The following is a 19491-nucleotide window of genomic DNA, read 5'->3' on the forward strand; positions in this document are numbered from 1 at the left end:
AGCTGAGCCCAGAGCCTCAGCAGAGACTTGCTTAGATACGGACGTCTCTTTGCTCTGTGCTCTCAAGGTCTCAGCAGCCCATCCCCAAACTCAATCCCCCGCCGCCCATCCTGCGGAAGAGGTCGAGCAAGACGTCCCCGAGCCTGGAGGTGGAATCCAAGCCTGAGAATGCTGCTCCTGTATCGCTGCCCAGCCCCAACGCGTCCAGTCTCACTAGCGTCACCACCTGCTCGCTCGCCAGCTCCGAGTTCGAGTCGGACACCAGGACTCCTGCCCCTGGCACGGAGTTCTTCCCCAACCAGGGGGCCCGGCCGGCATGGGGCAAGGACAGGACTGGCGAGAACGGCCATGTGTCCCCCATGTCTGGCACCTCCCGTTCTTCGGAAGGGGCTCTTGCCCCTGGAGAGATGGCTAGCAAGAACCCAGCGAGACACCCAGCAGGCACGGCCTGCACCATGGACAGCACCTTGCCATTCTCCTCTGCGGGCACCGAAACCTGCTTGCACATCAGCTTCTCAGAGGATGAGCTGCTGGAGAACGAGGTGGATGAGGCCAGGGGGCTCAGCAGGGTCCCTGCTTAGCCCCCAGTTAACTGGAAAGCTGTGCAGGTGCCATCATTACCCAATGTTAGAATTTAGGTTGGCACAGACCTCGGGGTAACTAGAATTCTTAGTGCTTAGCCCAGGAAGCAGGTTGCCTCCCCTGGCTTCTCTGCAACACGTAGCAGCCAGGCTGGTTTTGTAACGCCCTCCCCAACAGGCTGCTGGGGGTTACAGGACGAGGCCAGGTTAGTCCAAGCCCCCTGAAGCCCCCCAAGAGATCACAGGCTGTGGGCTGCAGACCCCACTGCAGCAGACATTGGCTTGGAGAGCAAATGGTAGAGTGCTGCTACAACCGTCCTCCCAACCCCCAGGTGGCTGAGGGCCTCTCCTCGTCCCACTGTTCTGCTCCGTGCAGTCCAGTGCCGCACACGCAGCAGGGTGCCTCTCTGAAACGCTGCTCTGGGAAGGTGGTGCTCATTTACTGCCATGATTCTCGCTGCCCCAGTCATGGTCGGCTGCTGTGTCTGCCAGACAGCGCTATCCTCCGCCATGCCCCAACCTGCCATCTCCATTGCTCTCCGGCCAGGCTGCCACGCCGCTGAACATGCCTGAACAGCTGTGGTGCCAGTTTAGGTGCCGCTTGTTTACCCCGGCCAGAGGAGGCAAGTCTGTTCCAGTCCATGTTTGCTCCTTTGCTGCTCAGCCCAGCTGGGGCCCAGGTCTAGGCTCCCCCACTTCGCCAGCACTGGTGTCTGACTTGTGACAAGCGTCCCTGATGCTGTGCAATACGAGTCTCTTGGCTGGGGAGATTAGATCCTGCCTAGCGAGCCCCAAATGGGCACAAGTGCAAATCCTCAGATGCGCCACTCCTGACCACTTGGGAATGGAACCAGTTTATCAGCTTCTTGAACAGGAAACTCTGCATCGGTAGGTCTGGGCACAGGCAGAGCAGGACCAGGGTGCTGACAGGCTCTTTGAAATGCCCCCTCCAGCTGCTAAGCTGGAGAATACCATGGGAAGCTGTCTGGGCAGGGGTAGGCAGAGCACAATGACCCTGATTAACAATCCAAGTCTCCCTGTCTCCCCACTCTGCATCTGATGGGAACAGACAGGGCCAGGATGCGAACCTGTTATGCTGGCTCCATGGGTCTGTTCCCTTCTCACACTGATCCCCTTGGCTAATGGGACAGGAAAAACAGCTACTGTGTGGTAAGGGGAAAGCTAGCTTGGTACAGACTAGTTCAGCCACCGTTACCAAGGCTTGAGAGTTCACTGTATCCCCCCAGCAGGGACTGGGACCATCCCTCCTGGAGGTCACTGCACTGGCTTCAGGCCCTAAACCATCTAAGGGTTTGATTGGGAGTGTTGCTGATGCTAAAAATCCATTGTTAGCCCCTGGGCCCTTCCCCCACATCCTCCTGGGAATGGAGGGGCAGGAGGCACCTGGCTTCATTTGTAGTATGGCCACCAGTCCCAGCCCAGCTTGTATGCGTGTGACGGGGGCTCTGGCTCCTACGGGGGACAGGAGAGAGGCTTCTTCCTGCGCCTGGGGGAGTCTGCTCCGAGCACCTTGCCACGCAGCCTTGGCTTTCAGCTTCCCCGGTGCATGCTCATGGAGCTTGGCTGTGTTCCTACGGGTTGCTCTCTCTAAGTGCCTAGGCCAGGCTAGCTCGGAAGGAGGGGGCACTGACCCAGGAAGATCTGTGGTGGCTTGTTACTCTCCCCAGACGCGTGTAGGAGAAGATCACAGCAGCTGGGTAGTCTCGGCTTGCCCTACCCTGCCCGCTCCTCTTCTGCCCAAGCTGTGCTCTTACGTGCAGACAGTTGCACCTTCTGACCGGGGGCGGGGGGAGGGATTGGTCCAAGGTTTGGGTGATTTACCAGGTTATCGGTCAGTTTTTAGCAGTAATGAAATGTGGGGGGCAGGGGTTGGGGGCTGCCCGTAATGTTAATGCTGCAAACAGGTAACCTAGGCCCAGGGCCGTTTAGACAAGGTGGGGTTAAGCAGCTGTACCCTTGCCCCTGAATGAGTGGTGAAAGCTTCTGCAGGTTGGGGTAAGGGAAGTGAGCAGCTGGTTAGGCCGTGCAGCATGGGGCAAAATGCAGCCCTGAGCAGAGGAGTCAGAGCAAGGCTTAGCTACCACTTCATGCTCCCAAGGGCTAGGCACCACAGGGGCCCTCCTTTAGGCTGGTGGGAGCCTTGTGCGGCCTGTGCCCTGGCTGAGTGCGTGCAGGTGCTGGAGGCTTGAGGGTGGGTGAGCAGCAGGGGGGAGGAGTGAGCCTGGCAGCTGTTGTTAGATCCAGGGGATGGGTCAGCCCGCACAGCTCTGGTGATGCGTGGACCCTGCTGCCTGTCACCGAGGACCAGCCCAGCTACAGCTGGGATGTATTTCACTCTGCTAGGAAACACCCTGACCTTGTGCTGAGAAAACAAACTGTAGGTGCAGTTTGTTACTGGACTTTGAAGGAAAGAGAGGCTGTGTCCTGCTCTCCCGGCACTGTGGGATTTCCACGCAGTGCTCTGCTGCTGGTGCTGTAATTACAGATTTGTTTTCCACTGGTGTGTGTGCCTGGTGTGTGTGTTTATTTCAGATACCACGGCCCTGAAAGCCCCTCGTTCCAGGCTGGGAGCTCTGTGCTGAGGATGGGATCTGCCTGCTGGGACTCTGGCCGCTAGAAGCAAGGACAGAGCCTGCATCCCCATGTAAACCTGCAGCGTCACTGAGGCCGTGTCCACATGAGGAGGCTACCCCAGCAGAGCTGCACTTTATACCAGTGTAGTAATCCCTCCCCCTGGTGACACCCGCCAGCCCGGTACAAACTCAGCTGTGCCCGTGGGTGGGGGCAACAGCAGGTACAGGAGCCAGCACAGCCATGGGGTCGGGTCACCTCTCTCTCCCTCACCCAGCAGAGCGGTGGTAGCGTAAACCTGGCGTTGAATTGCTTAGGCCTGAGTCCCCCGTGGGGCGTGCGCAGTGTAGACGCTGTGGAGAGCATGGTACAGCCGTGGGGCGGGGATGTGCATGTGAAGGGCAGTCCTGGCATGTCACCTCGTGGTGACAATTGGTATTACACTCAGCAAAGACCCTGGGATGGAGATTGGCCCTCAGAGCAGGGCAGCTTAGACAGGGCTGCTGAACAGCTGGGGAGCAGCATCTGCTCTCCCTGACACCAAGGGACCCACAAAGCCCCAGAGGTGAATGCAGATGATTTTGGAACCAAATGCTGCAGGTTAAAGCCAGCCCATTTCCCACCCTGTCAGTCTGCTGACTCCATGCTGGTTCCTGCTGCTGGTGTGAGTGTGCCATAAAGCTGCTGCTCTGGGCTAGGTCCATGCCCTGCTTAGAGCAGCTGTAGGGCAGGCTCTCCAATGATGCTGCTGCATTCTTGTTGTTACCTTGGGGAGTGCTGCAGGCCCAGCCGAGACGGCTGGATAGCCGGAGCTGGGCACATAGTTCATGGCACAAGCAAAGAGGTCAGTATAGGGCAGGATGTGCAGCAAGGTGACCTGCCTCCACCTAGGGAGGTGCACTGCCAGAAACAAAGCCAGCTGGGTTCACAGCCGGCCCACCCTCTGCACTACACCTTTGCTCTCCGCACAGCAGAGAGGGGTCTAGGGCAGCCTGCCAGGCCCTCCGAGTGAGCCCAGCTCTGTCGTGCAGCATGGCCTGAGCCCAAGCCGCTCCCAGGCCAGCAGGAGCTGGCGTGAAATACCTGCTCTGCTTCAGCAGGCTCCACCTTGGCTCCGAATTCATCTGCAGTCCATGCAATGGGCAACGCCTGGAGAGCTGCTATGGCCCATTGTTAGTCCCAGGTGAGGGAATCACAGGACCAAGTGCAGGCCTCATTTTGACAAGTCAGTAGTCTGTGGTGAGCCAGGTTAGGCGGTTAAGGGGTATAAGTGCACCGAACTCTCATGTGGTGTTGGCAACCTGCCTCCTGCCCTCCCCCAGAAAGGGCCAGTGGGCCCCGGCTCCAACCCTTCCAAGAGCTAGTTTTGGTTTTTTGGCAATAAAAATGAAGTGGAACTTTGTCAGATTCACTTTGGCTCCTGTCTCAGCCACATTTGTTGACAAATGTTGCCACAGCTGGCAGAGCCAGCACCGGTTCTCCAAGGCTGCCTGTTGATCTGCTCCCAACACGGAACAGCCCGTGAGTTCTGGGCCCAAAAAGCTTGTCACCCTGGTACGTTCCGTCCTGGGCAACAGGTATCTGTTATCCTTAGCCATGGCGCACAGCCAGGCCTGTTCCCGGGCTCCCTTGCTGGGGTATTTCCTCCTGCGATTAGCCTGAAGGGGGAGAGATGTTACGTCCCCCTTCCAAACACCAGCGTGATTCAAAGAGAGTCCCTGCAGCAGAGAGGGGCAGTTTGGACACAGCGCGGCCGCAGTCCCACCCGGGCAGTCGGAGAGGAGTGGGTTTTCTCACACAGCACCACTAGGGGTCAGCCAAACTTCATTTTCCTCCACTCCTGCCCACAGCTGTGGGCAGGCTCTGTCTGGCCAAGGTTCGGCCTGGCACCAGCAGTGCCCCCAGCCTCAGCTGGACTGGCCATGAGCCAGCTCCATGTACAGACGTGCTGCATGGCCCAAGTGGCCTCCCCAGAGCTAAGCCACCAGCCTGGCAATAAACAGTGGGTGCCACCAACCAACACAGGGCAGAGCAGGCCTAGGAACAAATGTGCACCAGCTCTTCCTGCCTCACCACCCCAACCCCGCGAGGGCTGCTGCTTTAGGGAGCCCCAGAGGTTACTGGTCTCTAGGCTGCTGCAGTACGGAGTCCGCCCCATGCCATGAGCTGGTTCCCCAGAATGTCTCCCTGTCGGGGATGCTGCCTGCAAGGCCTGGGCCCTGGAGCATGAGCCTGACCGGGGAACAGAGTCAGGCTGCACACAGCGCAGGGACGCCTGCTGGAGCCCGTGGCCTGTGCAGTGAAGGGACGAGGCCAAGCGCCCACCGCGGTGCAGGGGGGAGCTGACTGTGCTGTGCCTGCGCTGCTGGGCGAGCAAGGGGGGACAGGCTGGAGAACAGAGAATAGCAATGACCGTGTGTTAAGCAAATGGTGTTCTCATACTGCACCCAGCGCAGGGCTCCCCCAGGACAGCCTCACCACTTCACCCCTCCTTGGCTATAGCTACCTGGCTGGGTTGCCCAGGGCTGCCCCTCAGCACACTGCCTGCTGCTCAGAGGGGATAGGGCAGGAGCAACAGGTGGGTTGGGAGTTTGCTCAGCCTAAATAGCAGCAGCCACTGGCCCAGCTGGGCCCCGAGTTCCGCGGGGCGGGGCCCTGCCTTGTGGGGTTGGCAAGTGCTGGCCGCCTCCTAGATCTTCACACTGTGCCCATCACTGGGCTCTGAGTGCCTCAATCTCTCCTGCTCCAGCTGGTGCTTCCAAGGGAGTCACATGCCCCACAGCCCCATCCTAGGCTAGAAACCAGCCACGAAGATGACAGGTTATGGGGGCGACAGAACCAGCAGCAGGGATGGCCATCGCCCCCTGGGCCTGGGGGGCAGCTGAGGAAGCCAGGGAGACAGCTGGAGGCCACCTTGCCAGCAGCACAGCAAAGAAGCCTCCAGCCTCCCGCTGCTGCCCATAGAGGCCACACTCGGCAGGACTCTCGAGGGACCCGGCAGGGGCTGGGTGCACACAGCTCAGCTGCTCTCCGCACTAGCTAAGCGATGCCTTATGGCCAAGAGTTTCCTTAACCACACATGGTCCTTACAAGCCCTGCACCTCTGTGGCCAACCCATGCCCCCTGGCCAGTCAGTGCAGGATGGGGGGGTGCCCTTTGTTTGATGGGTGTCTGGCCAGCATCTCTGTCCCTGCCATCTCTCCCAGCTGCTGTGCTAGTCCCAGATTGCAGGCATTCAACACGCCCCTGATTGCACACTGGCCTGGGGTCCGATGGGTCCAGACAATGCCAGAACCTCAAGGCATCTCTGCCACCACCTGTTACCCCCCACAGGCCACTGGTACAGTTACAGCTCTTGGGACCAGCCTGTCAGTTTTAGGTAGCAGCTTCGCTCCCAGGTGCTCACTCATTCAAATTGCAGCTGGGAAAATCTGGCCTGCTCTGGCTCATGAGATCCTTGGCAGAATGGGGGGAGATGCAGGTTAGGGGCTGGAGTGCTGAGGAGCCGGGGGGTGGGGCGGAGTTAGTCCACAGCTGGCACCACATCCAACAAGCCTACCCGGACCCATGGGCCCAGAAATTAATACAGTGCCTTTGGGCGTAGGGGTTTGCTCACCCAGGCTGCCACAGCAGTATCAGAAGGGCCACCGCGGAGTGGGATGGGATGCAAAATGATAGCAAACCCCAGTGTCGGACAAGAGGAGGGGGCAGGATGAAGGGAGTGGGATTGTTATGGGGGAACAGCCACCATGGGTGAAAAAAATCCCGCGTGATTTCAATAGAGAAACTGCAACTAGGGAAGTTTTATCCTAACTAATGGCATGTCAGACCTCCAGCTCTGTCCCACAAGGCAGCAGCAGATGGGTCCCCTCCCTCGCTATTCAATTCTACAGCTTTCTCCAGCACCTAGCCTGTTTCATCCCCTATTCAGTTCTCCAGGGTGCTGCACTGGCATTAGGGAGACTTGGTGATCTTTTCGGATCTTGCACAGCAAGGTCAGTAGGTGACACTCAGGAGAGACGCAGTCAGTGGGAACAAGTGGCTCCATGGGCAGGTGAGGAGTAGGGTTTTTAACTTCCTGTTCAGTACATAGGGCCTGACCCAAAGCTCAGGGGAGTCAGAGGGCGTCTTTCCATTGACTTCAATGGGCTTTGGATCTAGCCCCTAAAGCAGCATTTCTCAAATGGGGGTCTGCTGACCCTGGGGGTCAACGAGAGTATTCCAGGGTATCCATGGGCCATGCCAAATAACTCCTCCTCCTCCCCCTCCTTCCCAGTGCCTCCTGCACGCTGGAGAACAGCTGTTCAGCTCTGTGCAGGAGGTGCTGGGAGGGAGGGGAAAAGAGGGGGGGATGGGGCGTTCAGGGGAGGGGGCAGAAAGAGGTGGGGAAGAGAAGGGGTGGGGTGGAGCAGGGGCAGAAAGAGGTGGAGTGGGGCAGAATTTGGGGGTGAGCAGGGTGCTTGCTGTCCACACATTATTTTTAACCAAAATAGGGGTCCTCAGTTTGCTAAAGTTTGAGAACCGCTGCCCTAAAGCATAAAACATGCAATCGCTCTGCCTTTAAATCGGTCACCCCTGCTTTCCCAGGTACAACACCGGACTAGGTTAGGCATTAGTTAAAGCACTTTGCATCTTTCGGCTGCTCAGTGGCTAATGGGAAATGGTCCCTGTCTAGTTCATAAGAACAGCCATAGAATCAGACCAATGGTCCATCTCGCCAAATATCCTGTCTCGGACAGTGGCCAGTGCCAGATGCTTCAGATGGAATGAACAGAACAGGGCAATTTCAAGTGATCCATCCCTGTCATCCACTCCTAGGTTCTGGCAGTTGGAGGTTTAAAGACCTTTGAAGCATGGGGTTGCATCTCTGACCATCTTGGCTAATAGCCATTGATGGACCTTTCCTCCAGGAATTGACCTAATTTTCTTTTGAACCCTGTTATACGTTTGGCCTTCACAACAGTCCCTGGCAATGAGTTCCACAGGTGGCCTGTGTTGTGGGAAGTACTGCCTTTTGTTTTAAACCTGCTGCCTGTTAATTTCACTGAATAATTTAGTATAATCTGCAAATTTTGTCACCTTGCTGTTCACCTTTTTCCAGATTATTTATGAGTATGTTGAACAACATCGGTTCCAGTACAGACCCCTGGGAGACCCACACTACTTATCTTTCCCCACAGTGAAAACTGACCATTTATTCCTACCCTTTGTTTCCTGTCTTAACCAGTTACTGATCCATGAGAGGACCTTCCCTTTTATCCCACGACTGCTTACTTTGCTTAAGAGCCTCTGGGAGGGACCTTGTCAAAGGCTTTCTGAAAGTCCAAGTACACTAAATCCATTGACTCACCCTTGTTCACAGGCTTGTGTTGACTTCCTCAAAGAATTCTAATAGATTCGTGAGGCATAATTTCCCTTTACAAAAGCAATGTTGACTCTTCCCCAACACATCATGTTTATTATCTATGTGTCTGATAATTTTGGTTGAAACTACAGTAAAGGACAATTTGCCTGGTACTGAAGTTAGGCTTATCATCCTATAATTGCCAGATCGCCTCTGGAGTCTTTTTTAAAAGTAGACATTACAATAGCTATCCTCCAGGCATTTGGTACAGAGGCTGATGTAAACCATAGGTTACATTTACCACAGTTAATAGTTCTGCAGTTTCATATTTGAATTCCTTCACAACTCTTGGGGGAATACCATCTGGTCCTGCTGACTTATTACTGTTTAATTTATCAATTTGCCCCCAAAATCTCCTCTATTGACATTTCAATCTGGGGCAGTTCCTCAGATATGTCACCTAAAAAGAATGGCTCAGGTATGGGGATCTCCCGCACATCCTCTGCAGTGAAGACTGATGCAAAGAATTAATTTAGCTTCTCTGCAACAACTTTGTCATTCCTGAGTGCTCCTTTAGCACCTCGATCATCCAGTGGCCCTACTGACTCTTTCTGATGGACTTAAACAGCCAATAAATAAATAAATTAAATTGTTTTTGTGTCTTTAGCTAGGTGCTCTTCAAATTTTTTCTTGGCCTAACTTATACTTCTACACTTGACATACCAGAGTTTATGCTCCTTTCTACTTTCCTCACTAGGATTTGACTTTCACTTTCTAAAGGATGCCTTTTCACCTCTAACTGTCTCTCTTATTCTGCTATGGTGGCATTTTTTTGGTTCTCTTACTATTTGTTCTTTTATTTGAGGGCGTTACATTTAGTATGAGCCTCCATTATGGTGTTTTTAAATAAATATTCTCCATGCAATTTGCAGTCATTTCAACTCTGTGGCTGTTCCTTTTCGTTTCTATTTTTGTGTAGTTCCCCTTGGCATTTTTCCACTTGCAAGGATATTAAATTTAATTACATTACGATTACTATTACCAAGAAGTTCTGCTATATTTCAACTCTTGGACCAGATCCTGTGCACCACTTAGGATTAAATCAAGAATTGCTTCTCCCTATGTGGGTTCCAGGACAAGCTGCTCCAAGGAGCAGTCATTTATGGTGTCTAGAAATTCTCTCTGCATCACATCCTGAGGTGACATACACCCAGCTGACATGAGGATGGCTGAAATCCCCCATTTTTATAGTGTTTTCTGCCTTCGTAGCCTCTCTACTTTCCCTGCGCATTTCACAATCACCATCCTGGTCAGGTGGTCAGGAGTATATTCCTGCTGCTACACTCATTGTTCAAGCACAGAATTTCTACCCAAAGAGACATTTATATCTTTCTAGGGGGCAGTTTAATTTATTTAAAATTTTACTGTATTTGAAGTGATAGTTTCTTTCACATATGGTGCCACTCCCCCACCACCACGACCTACCCTGTCATTCCTATATATTTTGTACCCTGGTATTACTGTGTCCCATAGATTATCCTCATTTCACCAAGTTTCTGTGATATCTGTTCCTCTAATGCCAGGCACTCTAGTTCATCCATCTAGTATTTAGACTCCTGGCAGTCACATATAATAAGCCTTTGTACATTTTGTCAGGTGTCCTCATCTCAACTAGCACTTACGGGCAATTTTGCTGGCAGTCTCAGGAGAGAGCTACCCAACGGCTACGTGAGGCTGGGAACTGAACTCTTTCTGCTCTAGAGCTGAGCCGGGCATCCTGGCAGGGCAGTGTGTTGAAGCCGGCTCTCCTACACCCTATGCACAGACCAGGGCCCCAGACCCCTGGAAGAGCAGGTCAGCTTTTTCCACACCACACAGTCACAGAGAAACGTTTGCAAATGCTTTAAAAATCTATTCCGTGATCCATACTTTGTAGACTAAGCCATGCCAACATGACATCGTTCTCACACAGAGCCTTCCAGGGGGCCTTTTCAATGATTAACAATGTCCAGCTATTATTATAATTACATGCATCAGGATGGAAGCTCTCCGATGAGATGGACTATTTGTCTGATCCAACAGAGAGGCAGGCGAGACTGGACTAGATGGGCAGTTGGTCTAGTCTGGTCAACATCTCTCTCATTCATATTCTAGGAATACTTGAGTTATTCTTTAATCACACTGCACCTATAGAAAAATCCTATGGAATTTAATAGGGATTAAATCGACTAGGTTCTACAGAGGTCACGCTGAAAGTGTATTGACATTAATCGGTTATCTTGCTATCTGGTCACCCTATATCAAGTGTGAAAAATTGGGACAGGGTGAGGGGTAATAGGTGCCTATATAAAACAAAGCCCTGAATATCGGGACTGTCCCTATAAAATCAGGACATCTGGTTACCCTATCTTGATACCTTTCAGTAGGATTTCCATACCATGCTTTATAGCTCCATAGTAGGGACACGGTTCTCCATTATTCAAGCATCCTATGGAAAAAGTGCATTGTTTTCTATTGACCTTATGTAGAATACCTATAGAATATAAGTTCTATTTCTTCCCAAAGACACCTGGCTGCAGGGGACACATTGCGGAAATGAACTATTTGGGAGGGAGGAGGGGAGGAAGAGACACTATTACTATTTAACATTTTTATTATGCTTCCTTCATAGGAAGAAACTTTTTCCCCTTCTTTGCTGTCTGGTAAGCTGCTAGCAATCATCAGGCAGAGAGGTGGTAAAGATTCATACCCACCAAACAATGCCATTTAGTTTGTAACCTGTGACTAAATCTGGTGTTAGCTTTAATTTCAGTCTGCTTTAGGGCTCGCTTGTTAATCTCTATGCAAAGCAGATGAAATGAATATGCAGCATTTTGGATGTAATTGTACAGCTTCAATTCAGCACTATAATTTTCCAAACAGGATCTTGCAATCAAGCTTCTATTCATTAGTGTATAAACAATTTAGTTTCTCAGCTCTCCAGTATGCCAATCATTTCAATGGAGTGAGCATCTCTGACAAAAAAGGAGGAAAGTTTCCTTTGTGTAACAGAGGTAAAAGTTGCTGGGTAACTTTAGCCCACTTCACACAAGAGAGAGATTCTGGAGGCTTTTTTTGTTGTTTTCCTGTGCCTGGCAAACTGGTTCTGAAGGACTGAGTGGCATTTTCCCCCCAGGTGAGAGCCCCCCAAATCTGGCCAATAACAAGCCCTTTCCTGACCAGACACAACACCAAGGTCCTGACCACATGTGACCATTAAAGATCCTCTGACAGCTTTTAAAAATGGGGTCCTGAGTCCCAAGAACAATTTCCCCTTGGATCATGTCATCCTGCGGATCTTCCTTCTTCCTGAAATTTCGATCAGAGCATTTTCTCCTTCACTTCTTGTCCTAAATCATCACGCGGCATTGCTGCTCTTTATTAAAACAGCGGTCACATTTCACCCCAGAGGTGGATGCATGTCAGTGGTGGAAGCGATCCTTCTGGATAGGTGTAAAGTAGGTTTGGATTTCTGCTTGCTAAGCCTGCAGGCTCTCTCTGATGGGATTCCCATGCCAGTGTCAGATGGTGACTGTAGTAGGGCCATACTGAGTTTATCCTGGAAACTCCTCGGGGCGCTCAGGATCTGGGTAGATCCTCCCTGCAGCGTGACGGTCACAGCATTTGGCCCCGATGCAGAGACAGAGCAATGCAATGCAGAGCTGCCCAGACTAAGCATCCCTGTGAAGCCTTCATTCAGCAGACCCTCCCCCATCCATAGGAGCCCTCTCACTACCCACATGCACAGCACCTCCCTGGGACATTCGGGTCTGGAAGAGAAGATTCTTGTCCCCTCTGAGAGGGGCTCAAAATGCCCTCCCCTGCTCTGAGGCCAGAATTGTGTCTCTCCTCCGCAGCCCACTTTCTCGGTCACGGTTAATAGCAGCGCTCTCCCCTTCCATGTTCTCCTCCAGCTCCTGCAACTTCCCCTTCCTGTCATTTGCCCACTGCCCTCCCTACTTCCCTCCAACCTCACCTACTCACCTGCCACCCCCTTCCCCCACTCCACGCATGGGGCAGAAGGGGCAAGCAACTTGGTGACGCATTTCTCTGCCCCCTTGGTCAGCAGGGCCATCTCCCAGGCTGCACTGCTTTGCTTCCCCTCCTGGAGGGGCTCCGGGTGCCCAAAGGGAACTGGGCCAGCACCCTGGGCTGGAGGGTACTTTTAAATGTCACATCAGCGATGCCGGAGGTTTCCGCCCCCTTGCTTTGGGCTCGCCAATAAGATAAAGCCTGAGTTCATGACGTTTTAGAAAGAGGAATCATCTAATTTAGGAAAGCATTAGCTTCTGGGGCTGGATAGGCCTGGGCATTAGGTCCTTCATCTCTACGGCACCAATTCAGATCCAGCTCCGGGGCAGTACTGGACAAACATCCTCCCATGGGTGGTGCATGAACTGCCGGCTGGGGAAGGCTAGCCCTCAGCCTGCCCCTTCTGCCTGAGCCCCCCCCCCCCCAAATACAGGAGCCCAGAGCCCCCTCTGCGGCCACTGGTGCCTTCTCCAGGTTAGTGACCCCAGCCCTGGAGCTCTGGGAGGCCAGGTGACGGGGCCCCGGTCCAAGCTGGGGCCATGGCACAAGGGGAGCTGCAGAACAAGAGGGGGACTAGGGGTGGAGCATGGGCGGGGCCACGCTTGGCTGTTTGGGGAGGCCCAGCCTACGATACCTGCTGCCCATACATCCTCCCCATGAGATGGCTGTTTGCTAGGCTATGCAAAGTGGGCCTGGGGGCGCTCAGGCAGCTCCTAGCAGACAGCTGCCAATAGCAGAAGCACAATCAGCAGCACAACACAGAGACTAAGGGTTGAATGGACTAGTGAGAAGGCAGGATGGCCCAGTGGTTAGGGGCTTAACCCAGGAATCAGGAGACCTGGGTTCGATTCCTTACAATACCACTGACTTCCTGTGTGAGCATGGGCAAGTCACTCAGCATCTCTGTGCCTCAGTTCCCCTCCCCCAATGCGGATAACAGCCCTGCCTCGCGGGGCTATTGGGACGATAAATACACCGAATATGGTGACACACTCAGATACTATGGCAATGGGGCCGTATAACTGATAGAACAAACGACTAGCTAGCTCCCCAAGCAGGGCTGGAACACACTGAGGGGTGTAGCCTAGACAAGTCCTGCACTCCAGGCTCCTGTTCTGGAGGTAAAACATTTCTGGCTCCAAGGCTCTTAATCCACCCAGCTAGGTGAATGTTTTGTTTAAATGTTGCCGGGCTCTGTGGGCATTTTATCTACTTCAATCCATCCGCCAAGCATGTGTGGCTATTGACCACATGGGAAACAGACAAATCCCACGCAAGCGGGGTCAAACCTCGCCATCAGCTGGACGGATGAATACAAACTCCTGGCAACACATGGTGGTGCTCCCCATTCAAGCTCTGCAGCGACGTGACCGACACTGAAGCCTCCTCTTCACTTACAGCAAGCTAGGGATCGCGTGGCCCAGGCATTGCTGAGAACAGCCACAAAAGGCAGCGCCGGCAGTGGACACGCTTAGCATCGTCTTCATTTCTAAGTGAATATCGACAGGTCTAATTACAGACTATCACACAGAGAGCTTGTTCGCTTGTCACACAAAAACCGGTACTGAACCCTAAGCCACAGTATTCACAGAACGCAGCAAGACACTGCTGAGACCACACAGGGAACTAGGCAGGCAAACCACCTCCAGCAAAACTAATTACTTCCTGATTGTCTCAGGCCACCCACTGGGTATAATAGTATAGACTAAATTCAGCATATACATAACTAAGTACTCGGCACCAATTTGGAATACAACTATCATCCTCTGTGTTGCATAATTAAAATCTGATCACTCTGAAGAATTATTTCCTATTCTAAGGACTGGGTAAGGGTTGCATAATGCGGTGTAAGAGAAGGCGGCAGTCTAGCAGTGACACGCTCCAGTACTAACGGTATTCAACCACACGCTGGCTTTCCAAAAAGGCAGGTTTACAACTTGGTGCAGTGTGAAATGATAGGGGACGGGGAGGGTTGTTTGCAGTCAGGAGGGTTTAAGAGCCTAGTTTTAGCAACCGGTCTGATGTCATCTCAGGTTTCAGCAGAGATGCTGCAATGCCTGACCAACAGCATTTGATGCGGTACAAGGGACTTCCAGCAACCTTAACTCTGCCTTTTTCTGTGTATGCAGCACAACAGGCTCGGCCCTTCTACACATCGGCAGCTTCTCACACTGGCCGCCTGACAGGCCAGGAAAAGGGCCAAGCAGAGAGCAGTGTGCAAGCCAGCGTATTCCCCAATCTCCCGGGAGAGCGGAGAAGAAAGGCCGTTACTGATCAACCCATTTTGGCTTCTTTTGTAACAACACAGCAGAACCACAACACTCGTTTATGGAGGTCATTGGAAACCAGGCTGCTTTCACTCCAAGCCATGTCTGAGTTACCAGAGCATGAGATAGGCAACAGAGGAGAGGTCAATGGATTTAAAAAAAACAAAAACCTCTGTGAATGCAAAATTGGAGAGGATTCCTTAGGGTGCTGAGCTGTTGCAAGATCCAGTGGGGAAGTGATTAGAAGCCACTGGAAATGAAGGTTTAGAACTGGCCCCAGGAAAGCACTGGAGAAAAATAACTACCCGGGAGTGTTTCACAAATGTTGGTTCCCATTTATAAGTGAATTCACTTTGGCCATGTTTTCTTGCATTTCTTTTTCATGCACACATCGCCCTTGCTAGCTTTCCATGCAAGCATCAGTGCTAACGGTAAGCTCACCCGCTCACATACCCCCCACCCTGAGCCTTGCAGTAGATGCTCCCTTGACATCACAAGGGAGCTTTGGGGCCTAATCCTGTTCTGTCACACTGGTGTAAATCTGGAGTAATACCACTGAAGGCAGTGGGGTTACTGCAGCAGCAAAGAGAGCAGATTTTTTTCTGTTCACTTCATCCCACTGGTTTGCAGCTGGATCATACACTGGCCATGCAAGCAGGGGTGGGGCTGCTCGGCTGCTCCCAAAGCACGCGCAGATTCCTTTGCATTGACCCTTTGCAAGCAGAGAGTTGACCTCTATACCTGCAAAGCAATGAGGCTTCATGGCCAGGTCTATTGTGACTGTGCATCTGCTAAAGGCGTTTGGAAGGACGCAGTAATAAGAAATAAAATAAAACGGAACGTGTGTGTCTGATCCATTGGCTTCCCTTTGAGGCCCCCTGGAGACTCAGCAAGAATGAGAAAGAATACGTGGATATTGCAGGAGCCCTGGCATTTGACAGCAGGCCAGCCCTTCGGTTGGCTACTGCCATGGCTTGCACTGTCCAAGCTCATAAATCACCCAAAGTGACATCCTTTTCACAAGTCGATTCCCAGCCAGGATATTCCTATTCCTGCTGATTACACATCAGTGCGCTCGGGGGAAGTTGTATCTCCCATTTCCAGGAAGGGAGGCACCGCAAGGAAAACGCATTGATAAAAAGGAGAATTAAATCAGCTTTGTTCATGCTGCGAATCCTCTATTGTTCCTGCTGAAATCGTCAGCCATCACTGGAGAAAGTATTTCCTAAGCGATAAATCTCCTGGGCTCCTCTGCAGCCTTTGCCTTGGCACAAGCTCCTTCTTGGGTTGTTTTGAAAGAAAAGCGGCCTTCGCCGCAAGGCTGCCTTTGCGAGATACAGACTTTATTTGATTAACACTTTCACCTTCCACCCCTGATCCTTTGCTGGGGCTACACCTCTGCAGGACGGATGCCAAGCACTTTGAGAGCTCCTGTGATGGGGTGCTTAGGTCTTCGGGGCCGGACTGAACTCACAAGGCAAGTGGGGCCAGGCCAAAGACCTGAAAGGGCACCTAGAATAGCAGGAGGTGGAGTTGGCAATTGCGCAGGTCAGCTCCTTAACCAGTGCCTCACTGTGATGCTAGGAGCCACCACGCTGCTGGAGCTGGGTCCTGCACAACTGCAAAAAGCAGAGCACATAGATGTTAGGCCCAGAGGGGATCATTATTACCACCTAGTCTGAGCCCCCGAGTAGCACAGGCCAGAGAACTACACCCAGGGATTCCTGCATTGAGCTCATAACTTCTAGATGAGAGCAGTTAGAAGGAGACATCTGATTTTGGGGTCACTGAGACCACATGGCACTTTTTGCAAGATCAGAGCTGCTGAGCATGCTGTTCTGCTTTCTTAACTTCACCAGGCAAATCCAATTAGCAACAGCATTCTTCATGTCTCAGCCTAGACCACAGCGTTGTGCTGCTGTGCACAGACGGAACAGCTACTGTGTTTCAACCCACAGGAGGCTGACTCAGTAGTGGGGGACGTAATAGCCATATGCAGGAGGGTGGCAGCATGATTCAAGTGCGGTGTCATCAAGTGTTCTGGGTTCTGTCCCAGGCTGTGCCACAAACTCGTTGTATTTGATGGACAAGTTGCTTTGCCTCAGTTTCCTCCCATCTGTAAAATGGGGATTAGTAATACTTACCTGCTTTCATGAACTGATGTTTGTAAGTGCTTTGGGATCCTTGTTAGCTCTATGCTACTGAGCTGGTTTTCCAAAATTTCAGAGTTAAGTTAAAGTAGTTTCTCACTGACATTATAAAGCCACCCATAAAATACATCTATCCACTTAGCTGCTTGTAAAGCCTGTTCTTTAGGTCTCTTCCGGTTGGCTGTGTCCCTTGAACAAAACGTCCCTCCTTGGCCAGTGCCCAGAGCTAATGCGATCCTGGGGTGCATGAAGCGGGAATCTCGAGAAGGAAAAGAGAGGTTATTTTACCTCTGTATCTGGCACTGGTGCAACCGCTGCTGGAATGCCGTGCCCAGGTGTGGTGGCCACGATCCAAGAAGGATGTTGATAAATTAGAGAGGGTTCCGAAAAGAGGCACAAAAATGATAAAAAAACTGGCCTTATAGTGATAGACTGAACTCTTTGAGCCTAGTCTATTTAGCTTAAAGTTAAGGGGTGACTTGATGATCATCTAGAAGTACTGATGTGGGGAAAAATATTTGAATGGACTCTTCAGTCTAGCAAAGAAAGGACTGACACAATCCAATGGCTGGAAGTTGAAACTAGACAAATTCCCACGGAAAATAAGGCTGAATTTGTACCACAGGGTAATTACCCACTGGAACATTTCACCATGGGTGCTGTGAATTCTCTATCACTGACAATGTTTAAATCAACAATGGTTGTTTTTCCAGAAGATCTTCCCTGGGAACTATCAGGGGAGCTCTCTGGCCTGTGTTCTACAGCTCAGTCTGGATCATCAGAATGGTCCCGTCTGGCCTCTGATGAAAGCCTTGAGCTTGGCAATTCCATTGACCTGGTGTCATATTTATAAAGCTCCAGGGTAAGGCTTGCTAAAACACCCAAGTGACTTAGACGGGCACGTGTCAATCAATAGGATGCCGGAGCCTAAGCATCTTAGGGTCTTAAGAAAACCATCCCTGGCCTGTTTTCTTCATGTGGACACAGAGTTTCCAAAGAGCTCAACACCCAGAATGATCACTTATTTGGGGGCCTAAAAGGGAGCTGAGGTCTCTAAAATATGGCCCATGTGGGTGGAACTTTGAAAATTCTGGCCACTGAGCTGCTCTACATCATCAGGGCTGCAAGGAACATGGTCCAGTGGGTTCAAAAGCAGGAGCTTGCAGCTCAGTACCGATGTAGTTGGCTAAATACAGGTGTTAGGTGACCTCCCGCGAGGCCACGGAGAGCATCTTTCAATGTAGTAGGCTTCCCCTTACTGGAGGGTGGCAGTGGTGGAGGAAATAATCACTTAATTTGACAGCTGATATTTTGGTAATTGAGATAATCATCTCTGAGACCAAAGCAATCAGACCAGAACCGTTCCGCACTCCCTGGGGAGAGAAGCACTGTGAAATTCACATTGTAAGAATTCAGACACTGAACCTTTCCAACAATCAGGAATTAGGAGCGTATTATCCAGGCATGCCCCGGAAACGCTCTGTTAGGTCCCAACTTTGCAGCCTCTCCGTGGTCCAATCTCCTTTCAATTCCTATGGCGTTCCACAGGCAGAGTGGGTACAGAACTGAGCCTTTGGTATGCTAGAATAGACCAAATTATTCAATATCCCAGTTTTTCTGCAATTCTTCTTGTTAAATCCTTATTCCTGGCACGCGACACATTACAGGAGAACATCCGCCTGGCTTAGCCTAGGGGATACTCTAATGTTACAACGCGGGTCTTACAGTAAACTAGCAGTCTAATACTGGGATTGCATCAGAGGCTCAGTGGGAGCGGTCGACACTGGGAAGCCCTTGTACAAAGAAACTGTTCTGACATGAACCCAAACATGCAGCCCTGTGCCCTTTAGAATTAAACTAGGCTTACAATACAAAGAACTGCATTTAACCTAGATTCTTCACATTATCTGATTACAGGTAAGGATCAGTCATCACCAGAGATAAGCAAACCAGAACCATCACCCACTGAATCCGAAGAAGAGACCATGCAAATCCATCTTTTCTGGTACTCTCAGAGCTGACAGAGACGTAGTTTGCTGTGGCCAAGTATTTAAAATGCAGGAGTCAGGCTGATAGTTGTACAAGAAAAATAGATCAAGTTTTAAAATAAATACAAGCAAAATGATCTGATTTTCATCAGCATCATCAGCTGCCTTTCAGGAAGCCCCAGTCATCCCCCTGTTCTTCATTTCTGGTTTACAAACGACTTCATTCCTTGTTGCTTTGGAAACCATCACAAAGACCCTCTGCATCACCCAAAATAACTAGCAACAGATGCTGCTTTGACCTTAGCAACTTCCTGGAAACATACATTTGTCAAAATGAAAATAAAAAGATTAATGTGAAGGAGGTGCTTGAAGTTACAAGGAAATAGCAACACACAAGCCCAGCCATAGGAGCCTGCCATTTGTAATGGCAATGCAACGCTTGGCCAAGCAAAGGACAAAGAGGCTACAGACTCCAGCTGACTGATGTTGGCTCACTCC

At 51.5% G+C, this 19491-nt stretch overlaps 2 protein-coding genes across 2 annotated transcripts in view; one reads left to right on the top strand and one right to left on the bottom strand.

Moving 5' to 3' along the window:
• Positions 1–3039, top strand: part of LOC116817495 (carboxyl-terminal PDZ ligand of neuronal nitric oxide synthase protein-like) — a 60713-nt gene extending 57674 nt beyond the window's left edge. Inside the window, exon 11 of the mRNA XM_032767694.2 lies at positions 68–3039. Coding sequence (XP_032623585.1) covers positions 68–581 — 514 coding nt within the window. The 3' untranslated portion in view covers positions 582–3039. The remainder of the gene's footprint in view (positions 1–67) is intronic.
• Positions 1–19491, bottom strand: part of TTLL11 (tubulin tyrosine ligase like 11) — a 231818-nt gene that overhangs the window by 209683 nt on the left and 2644 nt on the right. The gene's annotated exons all lie outside the window — the stretch shown is intronic.

Source organism: Chelonoidis abingdonii, chromosome 24 (genome assembly GCF_003597395.2).
Source record: "Chelonoidis abingdonii isolate Lonesome George chromosome 24, CheloAbing_2.0, whole genome shotgun sequence".
In the NCBI taxonomy this organism is placed as follows: Eukaryota; Metazoa; Chordata; order Testudines; family Testudinidae; genus Chelonoidis; species Chelonoidis abingdonii.